The 27277-nt window shown below is 42.6% G+C and overlaps 1 protein-coding gene across 1 annotated transcript; it reads left to right on the top strand.

Moving 5' to 3' along the window:
* The first annotated feature begins 22 nt into the window (after positions 1–22).
* LOC309334297 (uncharacterized protein) lies at positions 23–27277 on the top strand. Its single transcript, XM_081848550.1, has 7 exons — positions 23–253; positions 13293–13479; positions 15477–15519; positions 16604–16754; positions 18208–18575; positions 24926–25019; positions 26894–27277. Exons 1-7 carry the CDS (start codon positions 115–117, stop codon positions 26938–26940), a joined length of 1029 nt encoding a protein of 342 aa, XP_081704676.1. The 5' UTR covers positions 23–114; the 3' UTR covers positions 26941–27277.

Here is a 27277-nt window from a genome sequence, read left to right as displayed (position 1 = left end):
GAGTTCCGCGGCGGCGGCGGCGGCGGCGGCCGTCCTTTTGCCGGCACCTCCCTCCTGCTTCTGCTTCAGGGCTGGCTCCTCCCTACCAGGTGGTCCTTTCCCCGAGGGCCATGAATGAAGAAGCCCCAGAGCATGTGCAGAGCCTCTCCGTCGTCCCCCAGCGCCGCCCAACTTGGAGGTGTGTTCCCACACCTCTGGCATCAACAGCGCTCTTCTGTGCCTGCTTCCCGGGAAGGAAGCCCCACTGTGTTCGGTGAGATTTACTCCCGTATAATCGTGTATAGTGGGAGGTGGGGCGACCTGTCGCCCTCCAGATGTTGCACTCCATCCTTGCCCATCATCCCTGAGCATTGGGGGTGCTGTCTGGGGCTGATGGGAGCCGGAGTTCAAGAACACACGGTCTCCATACCTGCTGTGTAGGACTGCAACCTAAAAGTCCCAAGATCCGGCTCTGACAACGAACTTCTTCCTTACAACCCCTGTTGTGGTTCTTTTTTTTTTTTTTTTTTAAAGAAATCAATTGCTGGAGCTCCCAGGGCTGAGACCTGCCTTGGAAGGAATGTCCTCTGGCCAGAAAGTTCTGCTCCTTAATCCCAGTTTGCGCAGGATGTCTGTAACTGACCAATGGCAAGAAATCATTCTTCATGTGGCTGGGGAAACCCAGCCAAATAGGCAGGGTAGAAATAATAATATATCATCATCATTATCATCATCCTCACGTACCACTTTATTGTTATCCCACTTGTGTTGGGGCCCCCCAAGGTACAGCCAGTCAGTTTACAACCAACCTTTAGTGTGGAGGTTGGAATGGAAATAGAAGAAGTAACACTGACAAGAAGGCATCATGTTTAGCCCTTCTGCAGCCACAATTATTGTAGCAATTGTAATATGCTGTGCAAGATGGTGGATGGTTATTAATTGTATTTTTGGAGCTTTTATTTCTTCAAATGTATTTTATTCTACTGAAATATGAATTCCTTAGAATTCAATATGTGCTTAATTTATGCAGGTTACTTGCAGGTTCCCATTGGGTTGAAGAACAGGATGTTGGCTCTCAACGGATGGCCTTTGGAGGATGAGGAAATGGCCTGTCCCTGTTCTCTGGGCTGATGTTTTCCTTCCTTTTGTTGGTCATCAAGAATTGTTTGCAAAGAAATGACAGTTTGGAGAAAGGCAAACCGGGAACAGACAGAAAACAACTTTAATGGAGAAAGTAATCTATTCATCAGTTGTATGATTAACTGATTACAGTTTATTTAATGGCTTGCACCCATGGATATAATCCTACATTACACATGGGCAGAGCAATTCAGAAGGAGTGTGGCTCCTAACCTCCCCCTTTCTGACAGTTTTATTGCCATCAGGAATATATAAACTAGGCCAGCTTCAGGGCTGGTGTTGAGGTGTGTCCTTCATTCCAAGGTGTGTGTTGGGGGAGTGGCATGCTCCTGCAGCACATCCTTTTGGGTGAGTCAAGAGGGGCAGCCTCCTGATGGATGAAGCATAAGTCTCTCTCTTTCAGGATGGGCCTCACCGTCCGCAGAAAGGGAGGCCCAGAGGATCTTCTGGTCTCTGCGATCCCTCCCAGGGACTGCAGCCTAGCCCATTTAACTGTCTTTCTTATTTCTGTAAATGTGTAGAAGTTGGTAGGATTCCACAACAGTGATCAGAAGGAAAGATGCCATGGTCTCTTGCAGGTCCTGCCAGCTTTTTCCTCATCAAAGCCATTTTGTCTGGAAATGCAACACCTTATTTTTTTGCATGTGGAAAATTAATTACCTATTTATTGTTCATTGGAATTGTTTCCCTTTTCAGCATGAGCTTCTATGCTAGCAACATGACGTTTGTGGCAGGATGCCACATTTCTTAGCCTTGTTACTACATGCTAAACTTAAGAATATATTGCTGCATTTCCTCCTTTGTTCCCTCACAATAAATTGCACACTGCTGCAGGCCACACCTGCTCATTACCAAAGAGAAGCAGAAACGGAAGGGCATGCCAATTGCAATGCCAGTGGGAGAGGTTTACAATAAATAAAAACTTTTCAGTGAGGAAACGGATGATGACATTTCCTTCATGTGACCACTTTCGCAGTGGTGGCACCTGTGTAGGCGTAGACTCTGAGACACCTTTAGTGCAGGTCCACCTTTCCAATTACTTCTTGGTGGATAGAACTGCTGTCTTTTTTTTACAGGTAGACCTGACATCCAGACAACTCTGCTGAAGTCCTCAGTTCTTTCATCCCACCCAGCATTCAATTGAGCTGCTGCTGCAAGTAACTTCATAGCAACCCCCCAACACACTGCATTTCCATAAAACAACCCAACCCAGCAGGATAACAACAATGGAATACACTTCAGGGCTGTCAAGCACTATTTAAGTCTCACCCCCACCCCCACCCCCGCAGCCCTTCACATAGCAAAATATGTTACTGCTCAGGATCCATGATCCCTCAACAACAGATCCACCACCTACAATATGATATAACAATGATGGGCTTTATATGTGATTTTGGTAACAGCAGAGTAATTTTTTTAATGCTACAATTTTATTTAATACAGTGGTACCTCGGGTTAAGTACTTAATTCGTTCCGGAGGTCCGTTCTTAATCTGAAACTGTTCTTAACCTGAAGCACCACTTTAGCTAATGGGGCCTCCTGCTGCCGCCACGCCGCTGGAGCCCGATTTCTGTTCTTATCCTGAAGCAAAGTTCTTAACCTGAAGCACTATTTCTGGGTTAGCGTAGTGTGTAACCTGAAGCGTATGTAACCTGAAGTGTATGCAACCCGAGGTACAACTGTATGTGAAATAAGTAGGAAAGATCAAAACCCTTGTTTTTGTCACTACCTTTTTGTTTATGAACTGAAACACTTCTGCCCAGTCGAAGCTAGCTAAACTCATCAGCACCTAAATTGTTTTCTATGGGGCAGCAATCACTTCTTCAATAGGGAAGATTAGCATAAAAGATTATAAACTAAACCCAAAAGTCTCTTGGTAGAGACAATGGGCATTTCAACTCTAGGCTTCAGCTTCATTAACATGTGATCCGCTTTCCTAGATGTCAATAATTGCTGTGACTCATTTATTGTCTGGAAACACTGAGAAGTGCGATCAGGCAAGTTTTTCACTAAAGGAATGAGGAGATTAGTGCCTTTGCTCCACACCTCCTTTCTACAAATAGTAGAAAATTCCTTACAAATGCTAGGTACCCAAATGAGCCATGATATGCAGATTCCCAGCTTGCTTGCTTGCTTGTTTTAAAAAAGGAATTGCATTGTTGCTTTTGGTAGATTGGGATGGGGAACCAGCCTGCACACATGCAGCAGGGTGGGGTCTTCCCCTTCCAGGGTTGCAAAGGTAGTGCCTGAACACTACTGTTTTCCTGCCAATGGGTTGAGAAAGGGTGTTTGTTGATTATTCAAGGCAGCAATTGCTCCCTCACTCTGTGCACACACCATACATTTAAAGCACTTGACATCCTCAAAAGAATCTGGGAGCTAGTTTGTTAAGGGTGCTGGGAATCTTAGCTATGTAAGGGGTACACTACAGTTCTGAGGTTTCTTTGGGGGCAGTCATGTGCTTTAAATGCATGATGTATGCACAGCCTTCAAATATAGCTACCAGTATGTATGTGTAGCAAGGGAGGCAATTTGTTGCTTTAAAATGCAAGCTTCTCTTCTTCGTCAGGAATGATAACCCATATACAGGAGGAGATGATAGGAAGAAAGAAATTACCCAGTGGCCAGTCTTGAAAGTTTTTATTTTGCTATATAAAATTAGTTAAGAAGATTGAATCATTAAGGGTATTGTATCTGATAGCTCCTCTGTTTAATTGTGAACTTGACCAAAGAAATAAAGGCCAGTAACTCTGCTGCCCTGTAAAAATAATCTTAAAGCTTCAAATATAATTCATTCTATTTGATTAACATGATAACTATTTTTCAAGCAGCAGCCAAGGAACGTGTTAGAGATAATTAACAGATGCCTGCTGGCCTGGAAATGAAAAAGCAAGGAATGACTCACTGTAAACTAAACGACTTTCCATTTTACAAGCCCAGAAGTCAAAGCTTCGTTTGTAGTTCAACTAAGCCCCTCCTTTTACCACAACCTACTGCCTTCCCCCTGTGGTTATTTTTCTAGCCTGTTTCCCCAAGTTGAGAAACAACGTACATGCCAGCAGTGATTCATTTCGCTATTGGTAGAACTATGAAGAAGCAAATGAAGAACCATAATGTAACATTATGGAGGATTGCTGCTCTAAATGTGTTGTAAACATTTTTTGCTTACTGGCTGAATCTCAATTTTTTTTTTCTTTTTAGTGGTGAGGCCGCCTCCTCAAGTTACATTGAGAGGTGTCTAAAACTCCCCTATGTTATTTTTCCATTGAAAGTCACCCACTTAAAATTGGTTATTTGCTGCAATTTTAAAAAGAATTGGGTCAGAAAAGAACCCACCACCACACAGCACAGTTCCAGTAGGGACCAGGGCTCCCCCCCCCAGCTGCTCTTTGTAAGCAAAGAAATTTGTCCAGTCACAAAGACATGATTCTAAAAGTAGTCACATCTAGCCTGACCCTCACATATCAACATATCGAGGCTTGCTTAGTTCTCAGATCTGACTTGTTCCGTTTCAGATTCACATAGCAGAAAAGAAAATCCTAGGACAGAGAAACAGTATTGAGTCAGAGAACACTAACCCTTCCCCCTTGACATTTTGATTTTCTGTGTGCATGATATTCCTATGTCTTAAATAAATCATGTGAGTCTGGAGTCTGAAGTAGTACAACCAGAGAATAAGTTTACTGTCTCATCTGCTGTTTTTCAGAACGAGGCCTAAAGCTATAGCAGAAGCACTGCTATAAAACAGAGGTAGGAAACATCAGGCCTGAGGGCCAGATTCAGCATTCCAGGCCTCTCCATCTGGCCCGGGGGGGGGGCCTCCCAGGCAACACCTCTTCCCAGTTCATATCCGCCATCACTAGCCTACACCCTACAGTGGTCCTACTGCGCAGCCTCCTTGAGTGCTTTTGCCTGTGTGGAATCGGCCTGAGCTGTGATAATGCCTCTTGTGTGGGGTGTGTGGCTGCTGGTAGAAACATCAACTGTTAATGTAGAAAAGTAAATGTCATGCTAGTTGCTCCACCCACCACTGGCATGAGGTCTCCAGAAGGTTGCCTGTGATATAATATAGTCTTCAGGCTCCAAAATGTCCCTCATCGGTGTATATAAGCCTTTCCTACATCATAGAATCCGTAGAAAAGATCCCACACCAATGAATAAATCCTATAGGGAGGGAGGAATTCAACATCACACCGTTACAAACATTCTGCTAGCACAAATGTCTCTGCTCTCCAAACTCATGCTGTTCTGTGGGGTTCTCCCAGCCACTATCACCCTGACACAATTTAGCAGGGTGTATGAGAGGAGGAAACCCCCATAGTGGAAGTCCTTCTATTAGTGGGACCTGGGGACACAGGTGGCGCTGTGCTCTAAACCACTTAGCCTCTTGGACTTGCTGATCAGAAGGTCGGCAGTTTGACCACTACGCGACGGGTTGAGTACCCATTGCTCTGTCCCAGCTTCTGCCAACCTAGCAGTTCAAAAGCATACCACTGGGAAGGTAAATGGCATTTCTGTGCGCTCTGGCACTTGTCATGGTCCTCCGTGCGTCAGAAGCAGTTTAGTTATGCTGGCCACATGACCCAGAAAGCTGTCTGTGTACAAACTTCAGCTGCCTTGGCCTGAAAAGCGAGATGAGTGCCGCACCCCATAGTCACCTTTGACTGGACTTAACCATCTAGAGGTCCTTTACCTTTACTAGCGGGACCAGTTAGTTGAATCCAGGCCATGATTCATGAATGGTGAAACATCACTCTTATTGCAGAGAAGCAAAACTCTGCACTTGGTGACAGTGTTGTAGTTAAGATTCCACCTGCTTAGCTAACTTCTCTCTAGGAGTGTAACCACATATGTTAAATGTTTTTAATAGTTTTCAATTCTTTTAATTAAGTTTTTATTGTACTTTAAATTGTACTGTTTCAGCATGTTGGTGCTTGCAACCCTAGGCTCCTTTGGAATAACCTAATTAGTAATAATAACAAATGATACATGTAAATGTCTGTTACTGATGCAATTTTTAAATGAAAGAGAATTTAAATGGAGAAGCAGCAGAAACAGGAGGAGGAGGATGTGTAGCCCTTCCTCTCCTGCCAGCTGTTCTTTTTAACTGCTCCAGCAAAGTGACTTTCCCCTTGTGAGCTTAAAAAAGCCATGTTATTATCTCTCCTGTGCCCAGATAGGTCACTTTTTTGTTGCAGTTGCTCTGATTGTGGATGTTTTGTTCACCCTTAAATTTATATTGGCAACTTACACAGAAATGCGTAGCTTACTTTGTGGCATCCTGTGTTAAATATCATGTATACACTCCTCAGCTGCTGCTTTTATAAGCTTACGGAGCATGACCCATGTTACCTGATTAAATAAGCCCCACCTGCAGCCTAGCAAACCCTGCCAATTTCCTCTTGGCTGCTTTTGGTGCTTGTGGAATTGCTTCACAAGCCCCCTTCTGGCAGCCTTCTCACTGTTTAGTGACACTGCCTTTATTCTCCAAACAGTGTAAGAGATTCAAGGCTGCCCACTGACAGAGAGGTGGGGACCCTGGATGGAACTGCTGTTGTGCAATTAACAGCAGCAACATCTGCAGAGATCAGCAAGCATCATCACCTGTTGATATTTTATGCTGTTAAAGCTGAAGGAGCAGGAGCAAGGGGGGGGAGAACTTGGCAACCCCAAGATCTATCCTAGAATAGAGTGCCTTATTCCCACTTTGTAGGGCGAGCAGCATGGATAGAAGATGCAAGGAAGAAGGCGTATCTATCTTTAAAACACCTGGTGCAGAGCAATAGCCATCACAAACCTCCAGATGTGTTGTTGTTTAGTTGTTTAGTCGTGCCCAACTCTTTGTGACCCCATGGACCAGAGCACGCCAGGCACTTCTGTCTTCCACTGCCTCCCACAGTTCGGTCAGACTCATGTTTGTAGCTTCGAGAACTCCAGATGTGACTGGGTTACAACTCTCATCAACCTCAACCATAATGGCTGATTGTCAGGGACTATGGGAACTGGAGCTCAACAACATCTGGAGGGCACCATGTTGGATATGCTTGGTGTACAAGATGGACTTTTGGCAGGTGCAGCTTAGCTTACTTTGCAGAACAAGCTGCACCAGCCAGAGATGAAAGACATCACACTAGGGTGAGGAACCCTTTAGGCCACATCCCCATGTTGGGCAGGGTCAGCAGGCAGAGCATTAAATGTGAATGTTCTCCTTTTATAGTAACCTAGTTTCTGCACATGCAAACATTCCTCCTTATCTTCCAGCCAGGCAGGGCTGGTGAGAGGTGGGGCTTGGGGTGGTACAGGACCAGGAGAGAGACCTGGGGGGCCAGATAAAAAAGCCTGGAGGTTCCCCATGCCTGGTCTCTGCCCCTCTGTCTCTCCTCTGATATGTGTTTCCTTTAATGCTATCCAAAGAGACACAAGGCAATTGCATATGAGCGCACTCATGTCCGCCATATTTTTGCACACCTCTCCTGGAGATCAACAACCACTGAGCTCACGAAACGGGTATCTTGATTCGTTTTAGTCAAGCAGTTTGTCTGAAGTATGCCCAAGCAGCTGAACTGAAGGGATAACTGAACTCTGAAGCAGGAGTACTGGTGAATAATTCAAGTGAGCAGCAGGGCAAAATTGCAGCCAACACAAAGGCCGAGGAGAAAGGAAGACTGTTTGCTGCATAGACTTTTGTTTTTAAAAGGGAAGTTTTTAAAGAACATTTTAAAGAACATTAAAGAACACCCATTTAAAAATAAATGGGTATGTTTATGGCCACATTTTCTTACTACGCACCATTCAAGCATATAGGATTGCCGGGGGGGGTGTGGGGGTGTGGGGTGTGGTGACAGTATTCCTTTACCTGTAACAGCAGGGTGGTAAGCAGCAATTAAGCAATTAATTACAGCATGTAGGTGCATTTTCTGTACCGCAGGCTGAAAAAAGGGTTCGTGGGAGTGGTTGGGTGCAGGGATACCAAAAAGGAATGTCAAAAACATCAGAGTTTTCAGTTATAGTGCTTTATTAAAGAAAGGTGTAGACTTACAGCAGAGCCACCTGCCAGGTCTCCCAGACCTAACAGATGGGGGATGGACATCGCAGCAAGGAGATGGCTTGCACTCCCCCCAGCGAATATTCATACATTCTTTATCCACAAAGCAGCCTATGTTACTTTGGCCAGGACTTCCCATCACGCCACCTGACCAGATGAGGGCATAGGTAACAAATACCCAAATCTTACAGATAGTTGTTCCCCTTTCCTAGATAAGGATACTATCAAAGCAGGCCAATTAGCCTATATCAGGGGTAGGCAACCTAAGGCTCGTGGGCCAGATGCGGTCCAATCACCTTATCAATCCAGCCCACGGACGGTTCGGGAATCAGCGTGTTTTTACATGAGTAGAATGTGTCCTTTTATTTAAAATGCATCTCTGGGTTATTTGTGGGGCATAGGAATTCATTCATCCCCCCCCCAATATAGTCTGGCCCACCACATAGTATGAGGGACAGTGGACCAGCCCACGACTGGAAAAGATTGCTGACCCCTGGCCTATATCAAAGCAAGTGAATATAAGCATATGAGCTCATTGCTACAACAACTACCAATTAATTGTGGGGTTATCTTGACTACCAAGATGGCATCTGCAGAGCTTCCAGAACAGTTCACCTTTGGTTCAACACAATGCAGGTAGCTACGTACACACAATACTAGGAGTGGGGAACCTGTTGCCCACTTGCCAATCTTGGCCCACCAGATTCCCCATTGGGTGCACAGGACAATTTTGGACAAGCCACCCTCACCTGCCATAAACCTGAGCACATTCAAAGCACATTCTTCTCCTCTAGGGCACTGTAGTTTATCCCTCACAGAGTTACTAGAAACTCTTAGCAAATTGCTGTCCCCAAAATAATAATAATAATAATAATAATAATAATAATAATAATAATAATAAATAAATAAATAAATAAATAAATAAATTATTATTATTATTATTATTATTATTAATAGTAGTAGTAGTATTTTGGCAGTGGTGGGGGGGGGAGGAATGTGTTTCCATTGTGCTTTAAAGGTACAGTGTATACATCAATAGCTAACTGTGTGGGCCTAAATGTGTGTACTCAGAAGTAGGTCCTATTGAATTCAATAGGTCTTGTGGCCAGAAAAGCAGAGATAGGATTGCAGCCTAAATTACTGAAGGTATAAGCTCAGTATGTCTTGCTAAAGGCATTGGCAGATTGCAGCACATTCCTATGTATATTTGCTCAGCAGATACAGGTGGTCATCCATTTTATTAAAAAGTGGTGAGCAGTTGTAAGGGTACTGCAGCACAGCTTCATAGTTTTGTAAATCATCAATGTATTATAATTTTAAGTTTTGGAGGCTGGCTTCTCCCTGTCACTTCTGTGGGAGTGTCCAGCTAGTCAGATTTTTTAAAGAAAATATCAATGCTATGTTATGTTTTCTTTCTATACATGTCCCCACAGGTCCCCAGAGTTGTGAACAGCATATTAATGCAAAATAATTAAATAGACTGATGGTATTTAATCTAAACATAAGACAGCCAGGAAAAAAAACCTCTGCTAGATTCATGTTCATTAGTGCTATTTTCTGCCCCAGTGAAAAGAGGCTTCCATCTTTTACATGCAGACCGTGTATCATATAAATGCAACAGAACAGGGACTTCAGGAAAAAGCAGAAGTCAAGTGCTACATTTGTGACAATCTGTTGGAGATTGTCAAGTGCTACATTTGTGACAATCTGTGTGTAAAGGCCCTATGGACTGATACCACACTGGTTTCCCCATAGGGTGTGCACATGCGTATCACCACTAGAGGCCACCATATATCTAAATCATAACCAAAAGCGGCCCTGAATCATTCATAAATAGTAAATCCAATCAACACACTTATGTTGAAAGGTCTTCTGATTTAGTGGTTAGAATTGCCCAATACCATAGGAGCTTGGCCTTATGCTTGTTCTCTGCCCATTGTGATGTGAGGTTTCTACTGTGTATATCTGAGTAGAGACAAATCTGAATGAAAGGAGAAGCAAAGGCTACAAAGTATAAAACCAGCATCTATTAGATTGAAGTTAAACAGAAAACTAGCACAACCACATCAACAACAAAAAGAGGTCTATACTGTAAATAGGGAAAGGAAAGCATTTCCTCCACAGACAAGAACGGCAACACTAGAAAACAAAACAAAAACAGGCAAGAAGCTGGCTGAGACAACCCACTTTATTATTCTGTAGTAGATTACAGTGGTACCTCAGGTTACAGACGCTTCAGGTTACAGACTCCGCTAACCCAGAAATAGTACCTCGGGTTAAGAACTTTACCTCAGGATGAGAACAGAAATCGTTCAGCAGCAGTGGGAGGCCCCATTAGCTAAAGTGGTACCTCAGGTTAAGAACAGTTTCAGGTTAAGAATGGACCTCCAGAACGAATTAAGTTCTTAACCAGAGGTACCACTGCATATTATTATTGAAACAAATTTTAACTATGCAAAGAGCTTTATAATATTCACATTTCTCAATCTCAGAAGAGCATTGTTGTTGCAGACAGTGAACTGAAGCTGAAAAATTGTAACTTACCCAACACTTGTCAAGAGGCTGAGTTGAGATTTAATCCAAATTTCACCACTCCTGATCTATCTCAAAAGGCACTGGACAGACAGTGCTAGCTTCTGTAATAGGTGTTCTTAATATGGCACAGGCTTCAATCCTAAACATTCTGGCGAGGGAATAAGTCCAACTGAATTTAATAGAACATTAAATGATAAGGGGGAGAACCATGTATGCCACCTTGAGCTCCTTGGAGAAAAAGATGGCATGGAAGTGCAATAAATAAATGACTTAATTCTGAATGAACATGTTTAGGATTGCATAGTGAGGCTTGTGTTTGTCTGCAGCATACTTTGAGGCTGAAAGTTACTCAGTTATACTTTTAGACTTATGCACATTGATTAGAGAGTAAGTTCCAACTAACATAGTCAAACCTTTTCTGTGGATTGTGGGGGAAATCAGCTATTGACAGTTTAGATGACAGAGGAAAATTTAAGCTCATGTTTTCTGATTTGTTCTCAGACACATTGCTCAGGAGTAGGATGTCCTGGGGCAAAAAAGGAAGACTGGAATCCTACACCTTTCAAGGTTGCATAGAAGAGAGAATTTCAGCAAAGGTAACCTGCTGAAATTCTCTCTTCCACAGAACAGGACTGGGGTGGATAGAAATTCAGTTCCATTTTCTTTTTAATGCAAACTGTGGGGGAGGAAGGGAAAGGAGAATGTTAGCCGCTTTGAGACTCCTTCAGGTAGTGATAAAGCGGGATATCAAATCCAAACTCTTCTTCTTCTACTACTTCTTTTTCTTCTTCTTCTTCTCCTCCTCCTCAATTCACACCTCCCTAATAATGGAGCTACTTGTCAAAATGTGCACTTCTCTGAATTTTGCACTGCAATTCTACAACCAAAGAAGTATACAAAAATGCACACATTATGGGAAATGTGTATAAAACCGGATATACATTTCACTGCTCGTGTGAGTATACAACTTGCATGAACAATTATTTGCCTGGCTGACCCTCAGAGTCGATCCTGAATTGCCTTAAGTGTGTTGCAGCCAGGAAAATAAGTTTAGCATGTTTTTCTGAATGACACGCCCCAAACTCGGAGTTAAAAATTATACTGCCCTGCAGTTTGATAGCGGAACAAATATTTTAAGCAGTATTGCCGTCCTTTGAGCAGCAGACATGTTTCCCATGAGTTCACCGTATAAACCTGATCTGAAGAAAATTCTTACTTTTGAAGGGTGGCTAGATGCCTGCACATTTGCAGGTAATATTGTCTTACCTGGAGGGTTTACAAAAGGCAATCCCTCAAAAAGTTACAGCTGTAAGATCTGCATGGCAGACATCTGAAGTACATGTCTGTTGTGCATAGTGTGTATCAGCCTTGGATCATGCTTGGACTCCAGCTGTCCATCGCAAACCTCACCAATTTCAGAATGTGCTGTGAAAGAGGGTCATGAATTCATATCGAGGGCCAGTTCCCATGGCTATGTTGAGAATCGCTCCATGACTGCACAGGATACAGAGAAACCATCCAGCTGCCATTCCATAACCCTTTTCTGAGCGTGAGATACATTGGATTCAGTGGGGCTTAGTTATGAGCAGACATGTATCAGATTTCACTCCCAGACTCTTTAGGGTTATTCTGGGAGGCAGCATCAATTTAGAAAACCTAACACTGTATTCAAGAAAACATGTTACACTAAATACTAGGCATCAGTGTAAGATTTTTTCAGTTAGAATCTCCACAAGACTATCTGGTTGTATATGCAGGATTAGAGCCATGCTGAGGACCCAAATTCTCAGTTCTGAAACTACTCAGCTCTAATTAGGCTGTAGCAGTGTTAACCAGCAACTGCAGACTCTTCAGCAGTACTGTTCCTTTATCAGTCAATAGACACAGATTGATGTGAAAGCAGTACAATTACATATATATTCATTGCTCACCTTCTTATATAAACTCTTTCATGAGCTGTTCTTCAAAAAGTAGTGGGGCACAGTATACTTTGTGTTGTGAGAAAATGACATTGTTTAAAAGCATTGTTGTTATTGGTAAGTTCTATATTTTTAAAAAAAAATATGGTTGTGGGAATTGGGGACTGTGAGACTTTAGGCTATGTATTTTCTTTTTATATGCATGCTACCCACACTTGGTTTAATTCTGTTCTTATTTTTATTATATTGAATGAATAAAAACCTCTAGCTTTTAATAAAACTTATTTGCCTATAACAATGTTTGAGTGCCTTGGTCAAATGATTTAATTAAAATATTCAAAACTATTCTTAGCAAACAGAGCCTCCAGTTCAATTTAAATGGGAGAGAAGAAGAAAGAAAACTGCTTTTCAAATGTTGGGAGGATTAATCTCTGACTCATTGCTAAGCGACTTTTAAAAATACTAATATAATGTAGCTCTTGCTATTATTAGAGATACAGAAAGCTCTAGTGGCCTAGAATGACTTGACTGAACCTTATAATAATCTTAAGGGGAAGAAAATTTAGGGATGAGATTCAAGAAGTTATTGTAACTACAAACCCTATGTTGAAACTAGCCCAAACTGAGAAAGAAAACTATTGTTAATTTAACAAAAAATTCTGTTTGTCTTGCAGCTCCTGTAGCTGAGGCAACTTGTCCATTATCTGAGCCTCTTCATCCAACCACAAGATCACCAAACTGTAGGGTCTCATCTCCTTCATGTTGTGTTTCTCAAACACTGCGTGAGATAACAAACTGGAAAGGAAAACCCAGAAGGCATAAGCTAAGCAAAGACTATATTGGTGGGCCCAGTAACTTCAAGTAAGTTAAAATCAAGTAGCTTAAGTTGGATTCCTGCATGCATGCACATCACTGAACTGAACTGAACTGAACTGAACTGTGTGAACTGGAAAGCACTGCATTCAGGTTTTTCAGGTTGTAATGAATGAAAGAAAATTGCTTTGGTGGCGGATTCTTTCACACGTACTAGTTGTGAATCTACGCAGTATGGCTTCAAATACACAGTGGCGGAGCTTCATGCTCCGGCACTGGGGGGCAGAGAGCAGGTGGGCACACGTCCTGGGGGTGGTGCGCTCCCCCCCCACTTCCCTTCCTCCACCACTGTGAATACAACTGTTGGGAATCAGAAGTGAGGATAGAGCTGTTGTACTTGAACTCAGCTTTTGGGCTTCCCATAAGGATCAGACTGGACACTGTGAGAACAGAATGCTGGACTAAACAAGCCTTTGGATTAATCCGGCAGGGCTGTTCTTGCATTGCAGCCTATGAGTAAGGAACTTATTTGCACAAGATTTGGAAGATGCTATCCTGAAGTTAGTGGCTGGAAAGTTGAAAGAGATGTCCTTATATACAAGAGAAGGGACTTCAATCTGTTGAATTTCATTGTACACAGGTCGTACATTGATAATAAAGGTATTATTATACAAGGACCTGAGAGACCAGGGTTTAAATCCCCACTCAGCCATGAAGCTCACTGGGTGACCTCAGGCCAGCCACTGCCTCTCAGCCCAATTTACCTCACAGGGTTGTTGTGGGGGATTAGATGAGAAAGGGGAGATTAGATGAGCTCCTTGCAGAAAAAGATGGGAGAGAAGTATAAAAATATAAATAAATAAATTTTTTAAAATTCAGCATCATACTGCTGACTATTCGGAGTATTTGCTAATCATTATACAGTCTAATTTCTTCTCTAACAGAAGGGTTATTGCACGGCTGGTGCTTCAGGTCAGCTAATGTGGATTCCAGGCAACTGTTGGCAAGAGTCCACATTGTGCTAAAGGAGCAGCTTTGAGGCTGTAACTTTCTGCTATGCCTTTAACAGTTGCTTGATCTGCAGACATGAGCAGATACTGTAAAACTGAAGTCCCCTCCCTGCACCCCAATGAAGTTGGTGTTAAAGGCACAGGAGGCAGGTCTGACTAGTTCTTGTTCCATGATCATCCCTGCCTTAGTGTCATATTGCATCTTAACTTGGGTTGCTTCTCATGTAGAGGTATAGGTAACTAGCTGCATCAACTGGTTCTCAACTAAGATGGGGAACTTAGTTGCTGACCTGGGGAACAGTGTTGCTTACCTGAATCATTAACTGCCTATAAGAAGAGGTTTTTGTTTTTGTTTTTATGCAATCTGCTGTAGTCTCTTAAGCTCCTGGCTATTGTTTGTTGAGAGGCATGTTGTTAGAATAAGCCTCCATGTGAGAAGTTGGTAAATTTACCAGTATTAATAAAATAAATAACAGCAGTTTGTCAGAGCTGGAAAGGAATCTTGTTGAAGCTTACTTGGGAGTAAATTTACACGTCAAAGCTCCTTGAAAGGGTTTGCACAGAACCAAGAAGGGGGGTGGGTGGCAAAAAGCCTCAGAGACAGCCTCTTAGCTGATCTTATGAAAATGCAGTCTTTTAATGATCCTGTGACCAAATAAATCCAGTTCAAAACCTGACCTCAGATAGACAAGCTGCACATGGAAGTTCTACTTTTGACAAACAATTTGCTTTTACTGGAAGGGATGCTCATCTTCCCTTTGGTCATAGTCATAATACTACTTAGGATTCCTTTGTATTCAAATAAAATATTGCCTATTTTTTACACCCTTTACAAATAAATGTGTTGAGGTGTGTTTTGTGTATGTACACAAACATGCATCTGGGGTTAGGTGCCAAACTAGGTCCTTGACCTGGGTGACAGAAAGCCCTGAGTTTCTACTACAGTATTCTAACTAACATGCTTGCTTTGATACGCTTGCTTTGACAACCCAAGTTTTCAGTGATATCTGCTAAAAATGCTAATCTGTCTTTTAGACATCTCTGTCACATTGGATGGAGTCCCCAAACTGGTTTTGCTGTAAGTAATTGCTGTGGATTATTGCTTGCTCAACTATCAATGCTTCCTCTTTTCCTCTCCTTTTTAAAATGGTTGCTACAAAAAACGAGCTTTCCCTCATGATGTGAGCCCGACATTCTAACTTGTTTGAGCCTTACCCTTATGCAAGCTTTTTTGTGAGCAAGTACGCATGCAAAGAAAGGCCCTTTTCTTCAAAGGCAGGGGTCTCCAAAGTGGTGCCTTGTACACCGCAGTTTGCCCACCATTGCCTCCTGCAAAATGTCTTGGTAAACAGCTATCTCCAAAATCACAAGGCATGAGAGACTGTTTGCTCTTCTTAGTTGTGTTTGCACTTGCCAGATGGGCGGGGTATAAATAATATTATAATAAATTGTTGTTGTTGTTGTTTTGTTTATTGCCTGGTCTTTCCTGCTTCAGATACATTCCCTTAAATAGACCCACTTTTCAGTAAATACAAAGCCTAGACATCTACTTTTTCTTCCTTCCCCAACAGAGGTGAGATGCAAAGACCTTCTCACTGTTGGTGCACTGCTGACTGATGCTTTCTTTTCCACTGAATAGAGCATGTCTATATCATTTTATGTTTATGCCCTTTTAAGTTGAGGCAGCCTTTTAATGTTTTGTCATTTTCTGACTGGTGCCCATTGCACTTCTTCAAAATTCCAAATGTGTCACAGGCTGGTGGTGAGCCCCGTTTTCAAAGCTCTGTAGCCGTTACATCCTTTCTCTTTTTTGGACACAGTTGAAGAACCTTGTCTACAGCAAAGCTCTGTTTATTTGCTCCTTATGGTTTGCTTATGGTTTTCCTCAAATAATGATGGGACTTGTTGGTTAAGTAAGAGACACTTAATGATCTCTTTCAATACTCAGCACCTCCAACTAGTTTCCAGGTTCCCTAGCAAGACGAATGAACTAGTTTACAGGATTAGTGAATGAGAGGCCGCATTAAAAAAACAAACAGGTAAATCGTTTTGAATTTGACATGCTTTACAACTCAGTCCTAACCGTTTCTATATGGGAAGTATTGGGGGTTCATGAATAAGAAATATGCGGCTCAGTTTTACAATTGTACCTTGTCTTGCAGACCAGCTTAGATCCTGAACTAAAGATGATCTTTGCTAAGGCTGGCATAACACAGGACCACCTGAAGGACAGGAGAACATCAAAGAAGATTTTGGAAGTAATTGAGAAATGTGGGGGTGTAGAAGCAGTATTGAAAGAGGCAAAGGCGACAGGTATTGCACTTGAGCACCTGTGTAGGTAGTGAAAACATTTTTCTGTATTAATGTTATGTAAACATTTATTCAAGCGGTCAGATGTATTGGTATAGTCACTGGCTGCCTTGCTGCATACAAACGCAGTATGGAATGTGGTTGCACAAGTATGGCAGCCACCAGTTGGCTAGTGACTGTGCTGTGAGAAACTCAGGGTAGACAGCTTTCCCTGCCCCCTTGTACCATTGATAGTTTCTAAAGATGTTTGTTTAAAGGCTTACCCTAATAGTCCCTGTCTTGTATTCAAAAAGTGAACACCAGGGTGGGGCTGTTCTACAGAAAAGGCCCTAGCCAACACCTGTCCTGTCTTTCATCCCCTGCTTTTATTGGTGCTTGGCGGGGCTTGTTATTTGTGCCATACCCATCCCAGGTGAAAAGACTATGCTTGCAACTGAGGGCTGGATCTGTTCACGCTTGCACTGATGATGGCACGCCTTGAGTGAAGAGCACTCTAGTCCAACCCTCTGGCTCTCTCTCCATCTCCAATCTGGCTAGTTCCATGGATTGGCAGGATGGCTCCCTGGCTACTGTGGGAACCTTGTTCCTCAGAGGCATGGTGGAGACCAGCTTCCCCTTGCCTACTGGGATGTCCTAGGGCCGCAGGATGGAACCCTAATCCAGATCACTGTTCAAACTGCCTCTGCCCCCCATCTCTGGGGCCTCTTCCTCCCCCTCTGACGGATCCTGCCATTCCCACCCCATCCCACCTGGGACTTGGCTAGATTGGAAAAGCGATTTATATGCGTTGTGTATGCTATAGAACATTGTGCCACCAGATGGTGCTGTGGAGTCCCATATTCCTCTACCTGTTTTCCCTTTTTAAATTTACAACGCATTTAACTGAAACACTTCTTTGAGGTGTCTAGATCCAGCCCTGGTGACGTTGGGCCCATGATACCACCATGCATGCTTTGGGGTGCTGAGGAATCAGATGAGAAAGCAGGTCCCAAACCATTCAGGGCTTTAGAAGTAACCAGCAACTAATGGGTAATTCCTGCAGATCGCACAGAACTGGTATAATTAGAATAAACCTTTCAAGCTGTTCTAGCTACCTTGACCAATTCATAAGCAAGCACCCTTTTAGAATGCATAAAGTTGGTTTTAATTTTTGTATGTGGATATTTGCATTTTTACGTGCATAGCCCTGAATCCATATATGGATTTGGAAACTGTAAAAACAAAGAAATCTGTGTTTGGGATATAAGTAACAGTGGCTTCGTACATGGACATCAACAATCAGATTCAATATTGCTCTTGGTAATTTTTTAAAAAATCTTGCTTTGCTTGGGACTTTGCTTTCTTGCTTAACTTGGCGGGGCTTTGGAAGAAAACAATTGTGTTGAAAGCTTTAATTGAATGGGCCGGGGAGCTGAATAGCTGCACAGTTACCTGTTTCACACCTGTCTTTCTGCAGGCTTATTGAAAAAGACCCTTGACCATCCTCTGCTTTATCCTGCAATGCCCACGGAGCTGGATTCCACTTGCAGCCCAAGCAATAAACAAGACTCCTGTAGTTTAGGAGTGAAGGATGGATTTAAGGATGTACTAGCAGCACCTAGCTCCATATCAAAATCAGATGAGTCGTCTCATTATGTTGATCTCCCTTCAGTTGTCATATCTCCAGCACCTTGCACGTCTCCTTCCAAAAGGGTATCTCAACACAATTTGATCCAAAATTTGAAGGACGTGCAGCTGAAAAAGTCAAAGAGTGACAACCGACTAACTCCTTTCACCCGCAACATTCTAATGAGTCGGATCAGAAAAGGGACACAACTGAAACCAGCAAGTATCTTTTATTTCAATACTGCACTGGTTATCTGGTGATAGCTTAAGCGTTCCTGTTAATCTCCTCCCCGTCCCCTGAGTTGGCTTTTAAAACAACACTTCTCAAAATGCAAGCTTTGTGCCTATGTCTTCAGCTAATTTTCTAGTGAACTTTTAAGTCTAAAAACCAAGCCAAAATGGTGAGCACATAATAAGCATTCACTTAATAAACCTGTTTGCCATATCTCAGAGGTAATGCTTCTTATCTCTGTGCTCTGTTTGGAAGCTGGGGATTACCTAGAACAGACATCCCCAAACTCGACCCTCCAGCTGTTTTGGGACTACAGTTCTCATCATCCCTGACCACTGGTCCTGTTAGCTAGGGACCAGGACCGTCTTAACGTCTTAACCGTTGGTCCAAGGGGTGCTGGGCACCCAGGTGCTGGGCTCTCAGGGGTGCCAGGCCGAAAGTCTGGGGCCCGAGAGTTGGAGTCTGGGGAAGAGCCCGTCGGAGCGCTGCGGGCTCTTCTGCTACAAGGCACTGAGGTGGCCGGCCAGCTCCACCCTCCACCCTTATTCTCACCTGGGCTGCATGCGCACAGCTCCTCCGTAGCAGAAAGAGGCTGCCGGCTGGGCAGAGAGAAGCTGTGGTGTGCGAGGTGCCTGGCTGCTCCATCCAAGTCAAGCCAGGGTGGGGGTGCTGGGCAGATCTTTGCACCCTGGTGCCCCATATGCTTAAGACTGCCCCGCTAGGGATGATGGGAGTTGTAGTCCCAAAACAGCTGGAGGGCCGAGTTTAGGGATGGCTGACCTAGAAGATGGGAGACGCTGAACTTTGGCCTGCCTAAGTGGGTGGTATCACTCTCTCCATTTTGTTTTGTTTAACTTAATGGCATCAGCAGGTGGGTAGAAAAATGTTATGAGTAGTAAGATGTGATTGGGAATGAACCTTGTCTCATTTTGAGAGAAGGAGGGAAAATGCACAGCTTGTTCCACTGTACAGGGCCTTGTTCCAAATGTACATGGGTACTGTTCAGTGTAGGAGCTGCATTAGGCCAACAATACCACAGTGTTGGAACCGTTGTTCTTATATGTTAGGTTAGGGTGCCACTGGAGAATTCAGTGTATCCCATTGGATAAATATAGCTGTTGCCATGATAAGTGAATACTGTATACTTATTCGGACTTTTGGACCAGGACTAGGACTGTGATACCATGAAATAGAATGGTACAAGGTAAACTAGCAGTGGGACCACACCGATCTGATGCAGGCCACACTGCCATAGCTTCACCCATCTCCAAAGCGGATTATGAAAGATGGCTGTGAATCAGCGTGCAGATTAGCAGAACAATGAGCTAGTTCTGTTGAAAAAAGACCATAGAACAGATTCTGTAGAATAGACTTGGCTAAAGCCATAAACTTGACAAAGAGACTAGTTTGACAACTTTATGTTAATGGCTTCAGCAAAGTCTGTTAAGCAGAAGGAGCCAGGCTCACGGCGTACTTTTGAAAGCTTAGCGCCATTTGGGCCAAGTGACGAGGAGGAGGTGCACAGGTGCAAGGTGAGAGCACAGGACATTTCAGGATCCAATCAGAAGCCAGGATGGCTTCTGTAATTCCAGGGTGTGTCCCAGTCAAATTGGGACAGTTGGGGGTATGGGTTGCCCAGCTCTGCCGTAGATGGCCTGAATTTCCTGTGTTTGTACCTGACATTGCTTTTCTAAATGCATGCAAGCTGAAACAAGAAATCCTCAGGGTGCTTATCGTAAGCTGTCTTCAGTTGCCTTCAGGAAGTGAGGCAAGTGCAAGCCAGCTATATAACGTGAATTCTGCACTTGCACAAGCTCTGGTTACACAAGCAAAAGGACCTTAATAACTGGAGGCTTATTCTAATCTCTTATGTTAAAAATAAAATAAAAATCAGTCCTAAGTCCCAGTGACAGGCTAATTACCTCAGCTGCTTTCTTGAAGCCAAGAAGAAAGCAGATTGAGTTCATGCATCTTGCTAGATAAAACGCCTGGGGTGATGGCAGCTCTCATCTAAGAGACAAAGCTTTGTTTCTAATTTGCTAGTCTTCAGCTGTTGGGAGCTGACTAAAAATGGGCTGTTGATTCTTAGAAGTCTTGGAACATTAGAACACTTTGCAAATTCAATAAATAAAAGCTCCTCTGGCCGATTTGTCTAACAAATTATTTTAATTATGACTGAAACTTGTTTAGCGAGGGGGAAAAAATATGGCATTAAAATTATGTAGCAATAAATATCCAAACCCTGCATTTCTCTAAATTTTACATTGTAACTTTAAGTATAAGGTGTCTAAAAGTCTCCAAACATTGACAGTCCTTGCTGTGTGGCTGGCCATCTTTTAACAATCAGATTTAGTGGGGCTGACTTAAGTTGTGTGGATGTGATCAACTTCATCTTGTGGAAAGTGGAAAATAATTTTTTGGATTGGTCCTTGCTTTCTGATTCAGAGAATGCTTTATGTGGGCATGGTGGTTTTATATCATGTGCCCTGTTTTTAAAAAATGCTGTTTGGCAATTTAATTCATAAATAACAGACTACAATTGCCAGAGGTGGTGGTGGGGGGGAGAGGAGAGGTCTCTTTACAATCTGCCCCAGACGATCATTCAGAATACATGCAAATTATCTAATACACTGAGTTCATGGATAGTTTGAGGGATTCCCATAGGCACCCTGTTACCATAAAGAAGGAAATGAATCACCAGGAAAAAGACAAGGATTTGCATATTGATATTTCCTATGTGTTGATGCAAATTTAGAGATAATGACTGCAATTTAAGTGGAAATGCGTCTTACCACAGTGGGGAAGACTGGTCTGGGTGCCTACTTGGTATTCTGTGTAAGTGCTGTTGATGAGCACTTTCAATACCCCTTCTCATGCTTCTTTATTTTTAAACCGACTAGGGCTAGAAAGCCCTTGAAACAGAGAATTACAGTGGTACCTTGGGTTAAGAACTTAATTCGTTCCGGAGGTCCGTTCCTAACCTGAAACTGTTCTTAACCTGAAGCACCACTTTAGCTAATGGGGCCTCCTGCTGCAGCCGGAGCACGATTTCTGTTCTCATCCTGAAGCAAAGTTCTTAACCCCCGAGGTACTATTTCTGGGTTAGCGGAGTCTGTAACCTGAAGCATCTGTAATCTGAAGCGTCTGTAACCCGAGGTACCACTGTATCTACTGATGGTCCTTCTGTAAAGTAGGACACTTGGCCCACCCTACTGGCCACAGAGGGAACATATTAGACTGCACAGGCCTTAGTCTGATCTTCACTTATGTTACCTAATGTAGGCAAGGGTGCTACGCTCGTCTCTTAAGAGGCTTTTCTTTTTATGTTTTGCCTGGCTGTTTATGAGGCTTTAATTGCACATTCTGGTTACATTTTGTGTTTTTATCTGTATTGTTGTATTTGTTGATGATTGCCTTGTGGGCAGGAAGATGATTAATAACATGCTTTTAGGAATAAAAATAAATACCGCATTTTTTGCTCCATAAGACGCACCTAGTTTTTAGAGGGGAATGCAAGGGAAAAAATATTATTTAAAGGGAGCGCTGGGCAGAGCCTGTATGCATCCCAGGTTCTGCTCAGCGCTCCCTTTCATGAGCCGCTTGGAGCGTGTGTGCGGCGCTTGCAGGCTTTTCCCCGAGGAGGGAGAAGGGCAGCCCATCACTGACGGGCTGCCCTTCTTCCTCCTTGGGGAAAAGCCCCCAAGATCCGCACACACACTCCGTGCGGCTCTTTAAAGGGAGTGCAGCTCTTGGGGGCTTTTCTAGAAGGTGGGGCAAGGGACAGAGGGGCTAAGCCAGAAGGCAGGATAGCAAGCGGGATTGCTGTGCAGTGATCCCGCTTGCTGTCCTGGCTTATGGGATAGCCGCACGCAGCCTCTCCAGGGCAGCGGGATGAAGGCTCCCCGAAGAGCCGCACTCCCTTTGAAGAGTACGTGGAGCGTGTGTGCGGCTCTTGGGAGCTTTTCCCCGAGGAGGGAGAAGGGCAGCCCTTCTTCCTCCTTGGGGAAAAGCCCCCAAGAGCCGCACACACACTCCACACGGCTCTTTAAAGGGAGCGCTGAGCAGAGCTTCCCGCCTGCATTCGCTCCATAAGACGCACACACATTTCCCCTTACTTTTTAGGAGGGGAAAAGTGAGTCTTATAGAGCGAAAAATATGGTATGTGGGCATTTACACTCCACCTTTTTAAAGGAGGCAATGAACAATATAAATCACAGCAGCATAAAAATATAATGGCAAAGTGAAGAAAAATAGATTGAAGATTTAACTATAAAATGTAAATTGAAGTAGAGCAGTCCAAGTCCTCAGATATAAAACTGGTCAATGATAATGGGGCTGGGGGCTGGGGCTATCAGAAGAGAAACAATTTCCACCTTTAAAATCCTTTGGGCTGTCCAGAGAACACATACAGTGTGACCATAGTAATATAGATCTCTTTGTTCGAAATTATTTGTTAATCAAGTTGTTTTTCTGTCCAGCACATAAATATTGCTTATTGCTGTTGTACTCTTCTGATATCCTTTCTAAACCCAACTATTTTCTCTATGCTGCTTGAAAATGGGAACAATTCAAATATGCATACTAAACAAGACTGAGGCCCCTGAGTCAACACAGCCATAAAAGTGGAGATGATTGCCTAGGTATAATTGCCATGTATGATAAAACAGAGATCTAAGCTTATGGAGGAATAAAATAACTTTAATTGCAAGTTCTGTATAAAATTATGTGGCCCTTTGAGACTACTTGTAGAAGATAGGAGGAAAAGAGACTTGAAGCTACAAAACTGCTACTTATGGAACTTTTATTAAATAGTATTATTTCTCCTTGTGCAAATGCAGAAACACAGAATTTATAGTTTTTGACGTATAGTAGTAAACATCCTCCTCCAACATAGCTAAAAATGGAGGCTTGCTAACTATATTTCCTCAATGGCATGGCTGCAAGAAAGGAGATGGATGGAGATATACTTTTGTTTTACACTGAGACATTAAGGCCCCACCTCAGAGTCATTTAACAACCAATGTGTACAGCGGTACACAGATGCTTCAGGCTACAGACTCCTCTAATCCAAAAATAGTACCTTGGGTTAAGAACTTTGCTTCAGGATGAGAACAAATTGCGCAGCAGTGGCACAGCGGTGGCAGTGGGAGGCCCCATTAGCTAAAGTGATACCTCAGGTTAAGAACAGTTTTAGGTTAAGAACAGACCTCCAGAACAAATTAAGTTCTTAACCCGAGGTACCACTGTATTTCCAGGGAACTCTAGGAATTGTAGCTCTCTGTGGGAATAAGGGTCATCTAACAATTCTCAGCATCCTTAAATAACCACAGTACCCAGCATTCTTTGGGGGAAGCCATGATTGTTTAAAGTGGTGTGATACTGCTTTAAAGATGAGTGCAGATGGTGGGAAAGACAAAAGGTCAAAGATGGGTGGGAAAGACAAAACATAGCAATGAAATATTTGATCCTTCTCAATCTGCTGGCAGCGAAAACTAGAAAAGTATGGCAAATAAGTGCTGAAATTATGCTTGGAAATGAGAGTTTTGTACTATTAATTCTGGAATGGTGAAACTCATCTGAAGAAATGTTTTTATATAGTACCATTTATGTACATGGTGGTTGTTGAAGAATGAGACAACACGGTCTCTCCTGCCCTCCCAAGGGTTTCCATTTTGGGAGACAACAGAAGGAAAAGAGGGAAGTTGGCAGAGGGGAGAGAGAATGTGAGGTTTTTGCAGCTATGTGCATTTAGGCTTGGATACAACAAGGCACAAAGATGACCAGTGTCTTGTCCCGAAGTACTAATGGAGAAGGTAAATTTTGAGAAGGGGGTTGAAAGAAGCAGTGGGTGGCATTGCAGTCATTATGAGAGGGAGGAGCCCACTCCTGTAACTGGTACATGGAGGCATAGTATTAGAGGCTTTATAGCCATCACAACTACTTTTGACAGCCAGTGTGGTGTAGTGGTTAGATTGTCAGACTAAGACCTGGAAGAGCAGGGTTCAAATCCCCACTTGGCCATGAACTTCACTGGGTCACTCTCAGCCTAACCTCCCTCACCAGGTTGTTTTGGGGATTAAATGGGGGAAAGAACCATGTCCCCCACCTTAGGAGAAAACAGATGGGATGGAAATGCAATAAACAAACAAACTAGCCTAAGCATGAATTTGCCTAGATGTTTGTGTTGCTTCTTGGAGCAGACAGCAAGCTACTTGATCCTGACCGAATAAAAACTCCTAAAAAGAACCAGATGGCTGATTAGTTATGCTGATAGTTCCAAAGTAGATTTGACTTCTGAAAGCTACATCACTGTTTCATTTTTGAACTTTGAAAACAGGTGGCTCAGAATCCAACGCCTCCCATTGATGACGACATAGTTGCTGCTCTTAAGGATGTTGTTCAGAAGAGACACAAGGCAATACACCTTTCAGGTAGATGACTTGGAACCCCCCCCCCTTCAACATGTAACATAAAACTATATTACTTTATTGTTCCTTCGGACAAGGATCTGTTCAATAATTTTCACTGGAACAAAGTACGGTAAGTCATCCCCCAAGAACTGGGTGAATATGCTTCTGAAAAGCCAGTGCTTCCTTTCCCTTTTAAAATGTTGAATATTCATTCATTATGTCAATTAGAAATGTGTGAAGATGGCAAGGATCTTGAACTCGAACTGTTCCTAAAAAGCAATTTTTAGAAACAGCTGAAATATTGGGTAAAGTCTGGGATAAACGTGGCACCATATGAGGTCACGTTCTATTTAATTTTCTAAGTCTAATGGTAATGGGGGGGGGGAGAAATACCATGGTTATGACAGATTGAAAGCCATATGTGAGGAATCACAGAGGACAGAAGCTGAAGCTGACATTTATGATGTAGCAGCAATTAGCTAGCAATGTCATATTTAGAAAGCTGGATAGGAACAGGAACCACAAACTCATCTCTCCCTGGTGTTTGTAAATTTTTTTAAGGAATAATTCTACTTTTACCAGGCCTCTTCCAGATGTTTTTATGAGACCATGTAGCTTTAGAGAGCATTCAATGGACTAGGGAAAGTTATGCATCTCTTCTTGCCTTTAACTATTGCTTCTAGCTATAAAAGGTTAATATGTTTACTCAATCAAATAAGCAATATTTTACTACAAAATCAGAGTCCTACACAACTACCTGACTTTTTTTAAAAAAATTGTTGGATTATAAAAGTTATTATCTGTACTAGAAAGAAACAGAAGAACCTTTTCTGTTTGATACTAGAAACTGTGAATGAAAGATCACATTATATTATTCTTTGCACACTCTTGGGACACTGATCTTGGTTACAAATTCATTAGGCAGGTAACTGACATTTTATGTGGTCACACTGTACACACTTCTATCTTGTTTTTATTTACCTAAAAATGTTATACCCTGTCCCCAGCCCAAAAAAGGGAGTTTCCCAAAGATGGTTTCAAAAATATGGGTGACATCCAATGTTAGTCATACTTGTTTACTCAATTTTTATGAGATGGAACGCTGACTAATGCTCCAGTTCCAATACAGTTGTACATTGGTTCTTGAACGGAATTTGTTCTGGAAGTCGGTTTGACTTCTGAAAATATTCGGAAACCAAGGCATGGCTTCCGATTGGCTGCAGGAGCTTCCTGCACTCAATCGGAAGCTGCGAAAATTGCGTCTGACATTCGGATTCCAAAGAACGTTCGCAAATTGGAACACTTACTTCTGGGGTAGCGGTGCTCGGAAGCCAAAACATTTGAGTCACAAGGCATTTGAGAAGCAAGGTACAACTGTATTCCATTCCCTTCTATATGGTAAGATCACTCCCTTTAATAGGAAAGTTGGTGAATGCTGTGGGAAATTGAGCTGAAACAGACACTGAGAAACAAGAGAGAGATACTGGTGTCCTTGGGGGAACCTGAGGTTTGCAGAGGAACCTGAGGTTTACAAAACCCAATACAAGGATTTGTTCAGTGCTGTAATTTCTGCATTACTTATGTACAATGTCATGCTCGTATTAATCTACTTTTAGTTATTTGCAGCCCATCCATTCATGCAAAACTTGCACCACAATCCTAGCTCAATGGGGCTTGCTCCCAGGGCAAGTAAGGATAGAATTACCTACTTTCCTGAAAGTAAGCCCCATTGAACCCCATAGAGGGTTATGCTATTAATCACATTACAATGACTTTTAAATTACAATGCTATTAAATTGCAGTGATCTCCAATATTTTTAATTAATGACATAACGGAACACCAGTACATATTGGCTTCAATAGAATACACTACTATCCTCAAACTTTTCTTGCAGATACTGAAGAATCTGACTTGGAGAATGGCGATGAATGGAATTATTAAAATTACCATCCTTAAGGAGAAGAAATTAAACATGTTAACTGCTACTTGATCTTTTAATACTTGGTTGTTTAATACAAATATTTTCCAGGATACTTGGAGAATATTATATACTTTAACTGTAGGCTATTTAAGTACTGAAGATGTCTAATATGGCACTGACATGACTTGTCTTCGTATTGTTTTTTAACAATCATGTGCAGGCTATAAGCTGTTGCTTGATTTTTTCTTTCTTATTTCCTCCCAGTGCTGTTTTGTTGGTGAATGTATTACAGTTTCTGCTTTTAACTTTTATTCCTGCTGATACTCCATTTAGTATCTGCTCCTAGAATACAGATAA

This window comes from Podarcis erhardii (genome assembly GCF_964252035.2).
Source record: "Podarcis erhardii genome assembly, chromosome: 2".
Classification (NCBI taxonomy): domain Eukaryota; kingdom Metazoa; phylum Chordata; class Lepidosauria; order Squamata; family Lacertidae; genus Podarcis; species Podarcis erhardii.
Note: the sequence above shows the minus strand (reverse complement) of the source record. Positions and strands in the feature narration are given on the sequence as shown.

Coding starts and splice junctions, on each gene's coding strand:
- LOC309334297 (XM_081848550.1), top strand. CDS start 115: ATGAAGAAGCCCCAGAGCATGTGCAGAGCCTCTCCGTCGTCCCCCAGC. Junction 15,520..16,603: donor GTCCCCAAACTGGTTTTGCT/GTAAGTAATTGC, acceptor CTTGTCTTGCAG/ACCAGCTTAGATCCTGAACT. Junction 16,755..18,207: donor GAAAGAGGCAAAGGCGACAG/GTATTGCACTTG, acceptor GTCTTTCTGCAG/GCTTATTGAAAAAGACCCTT.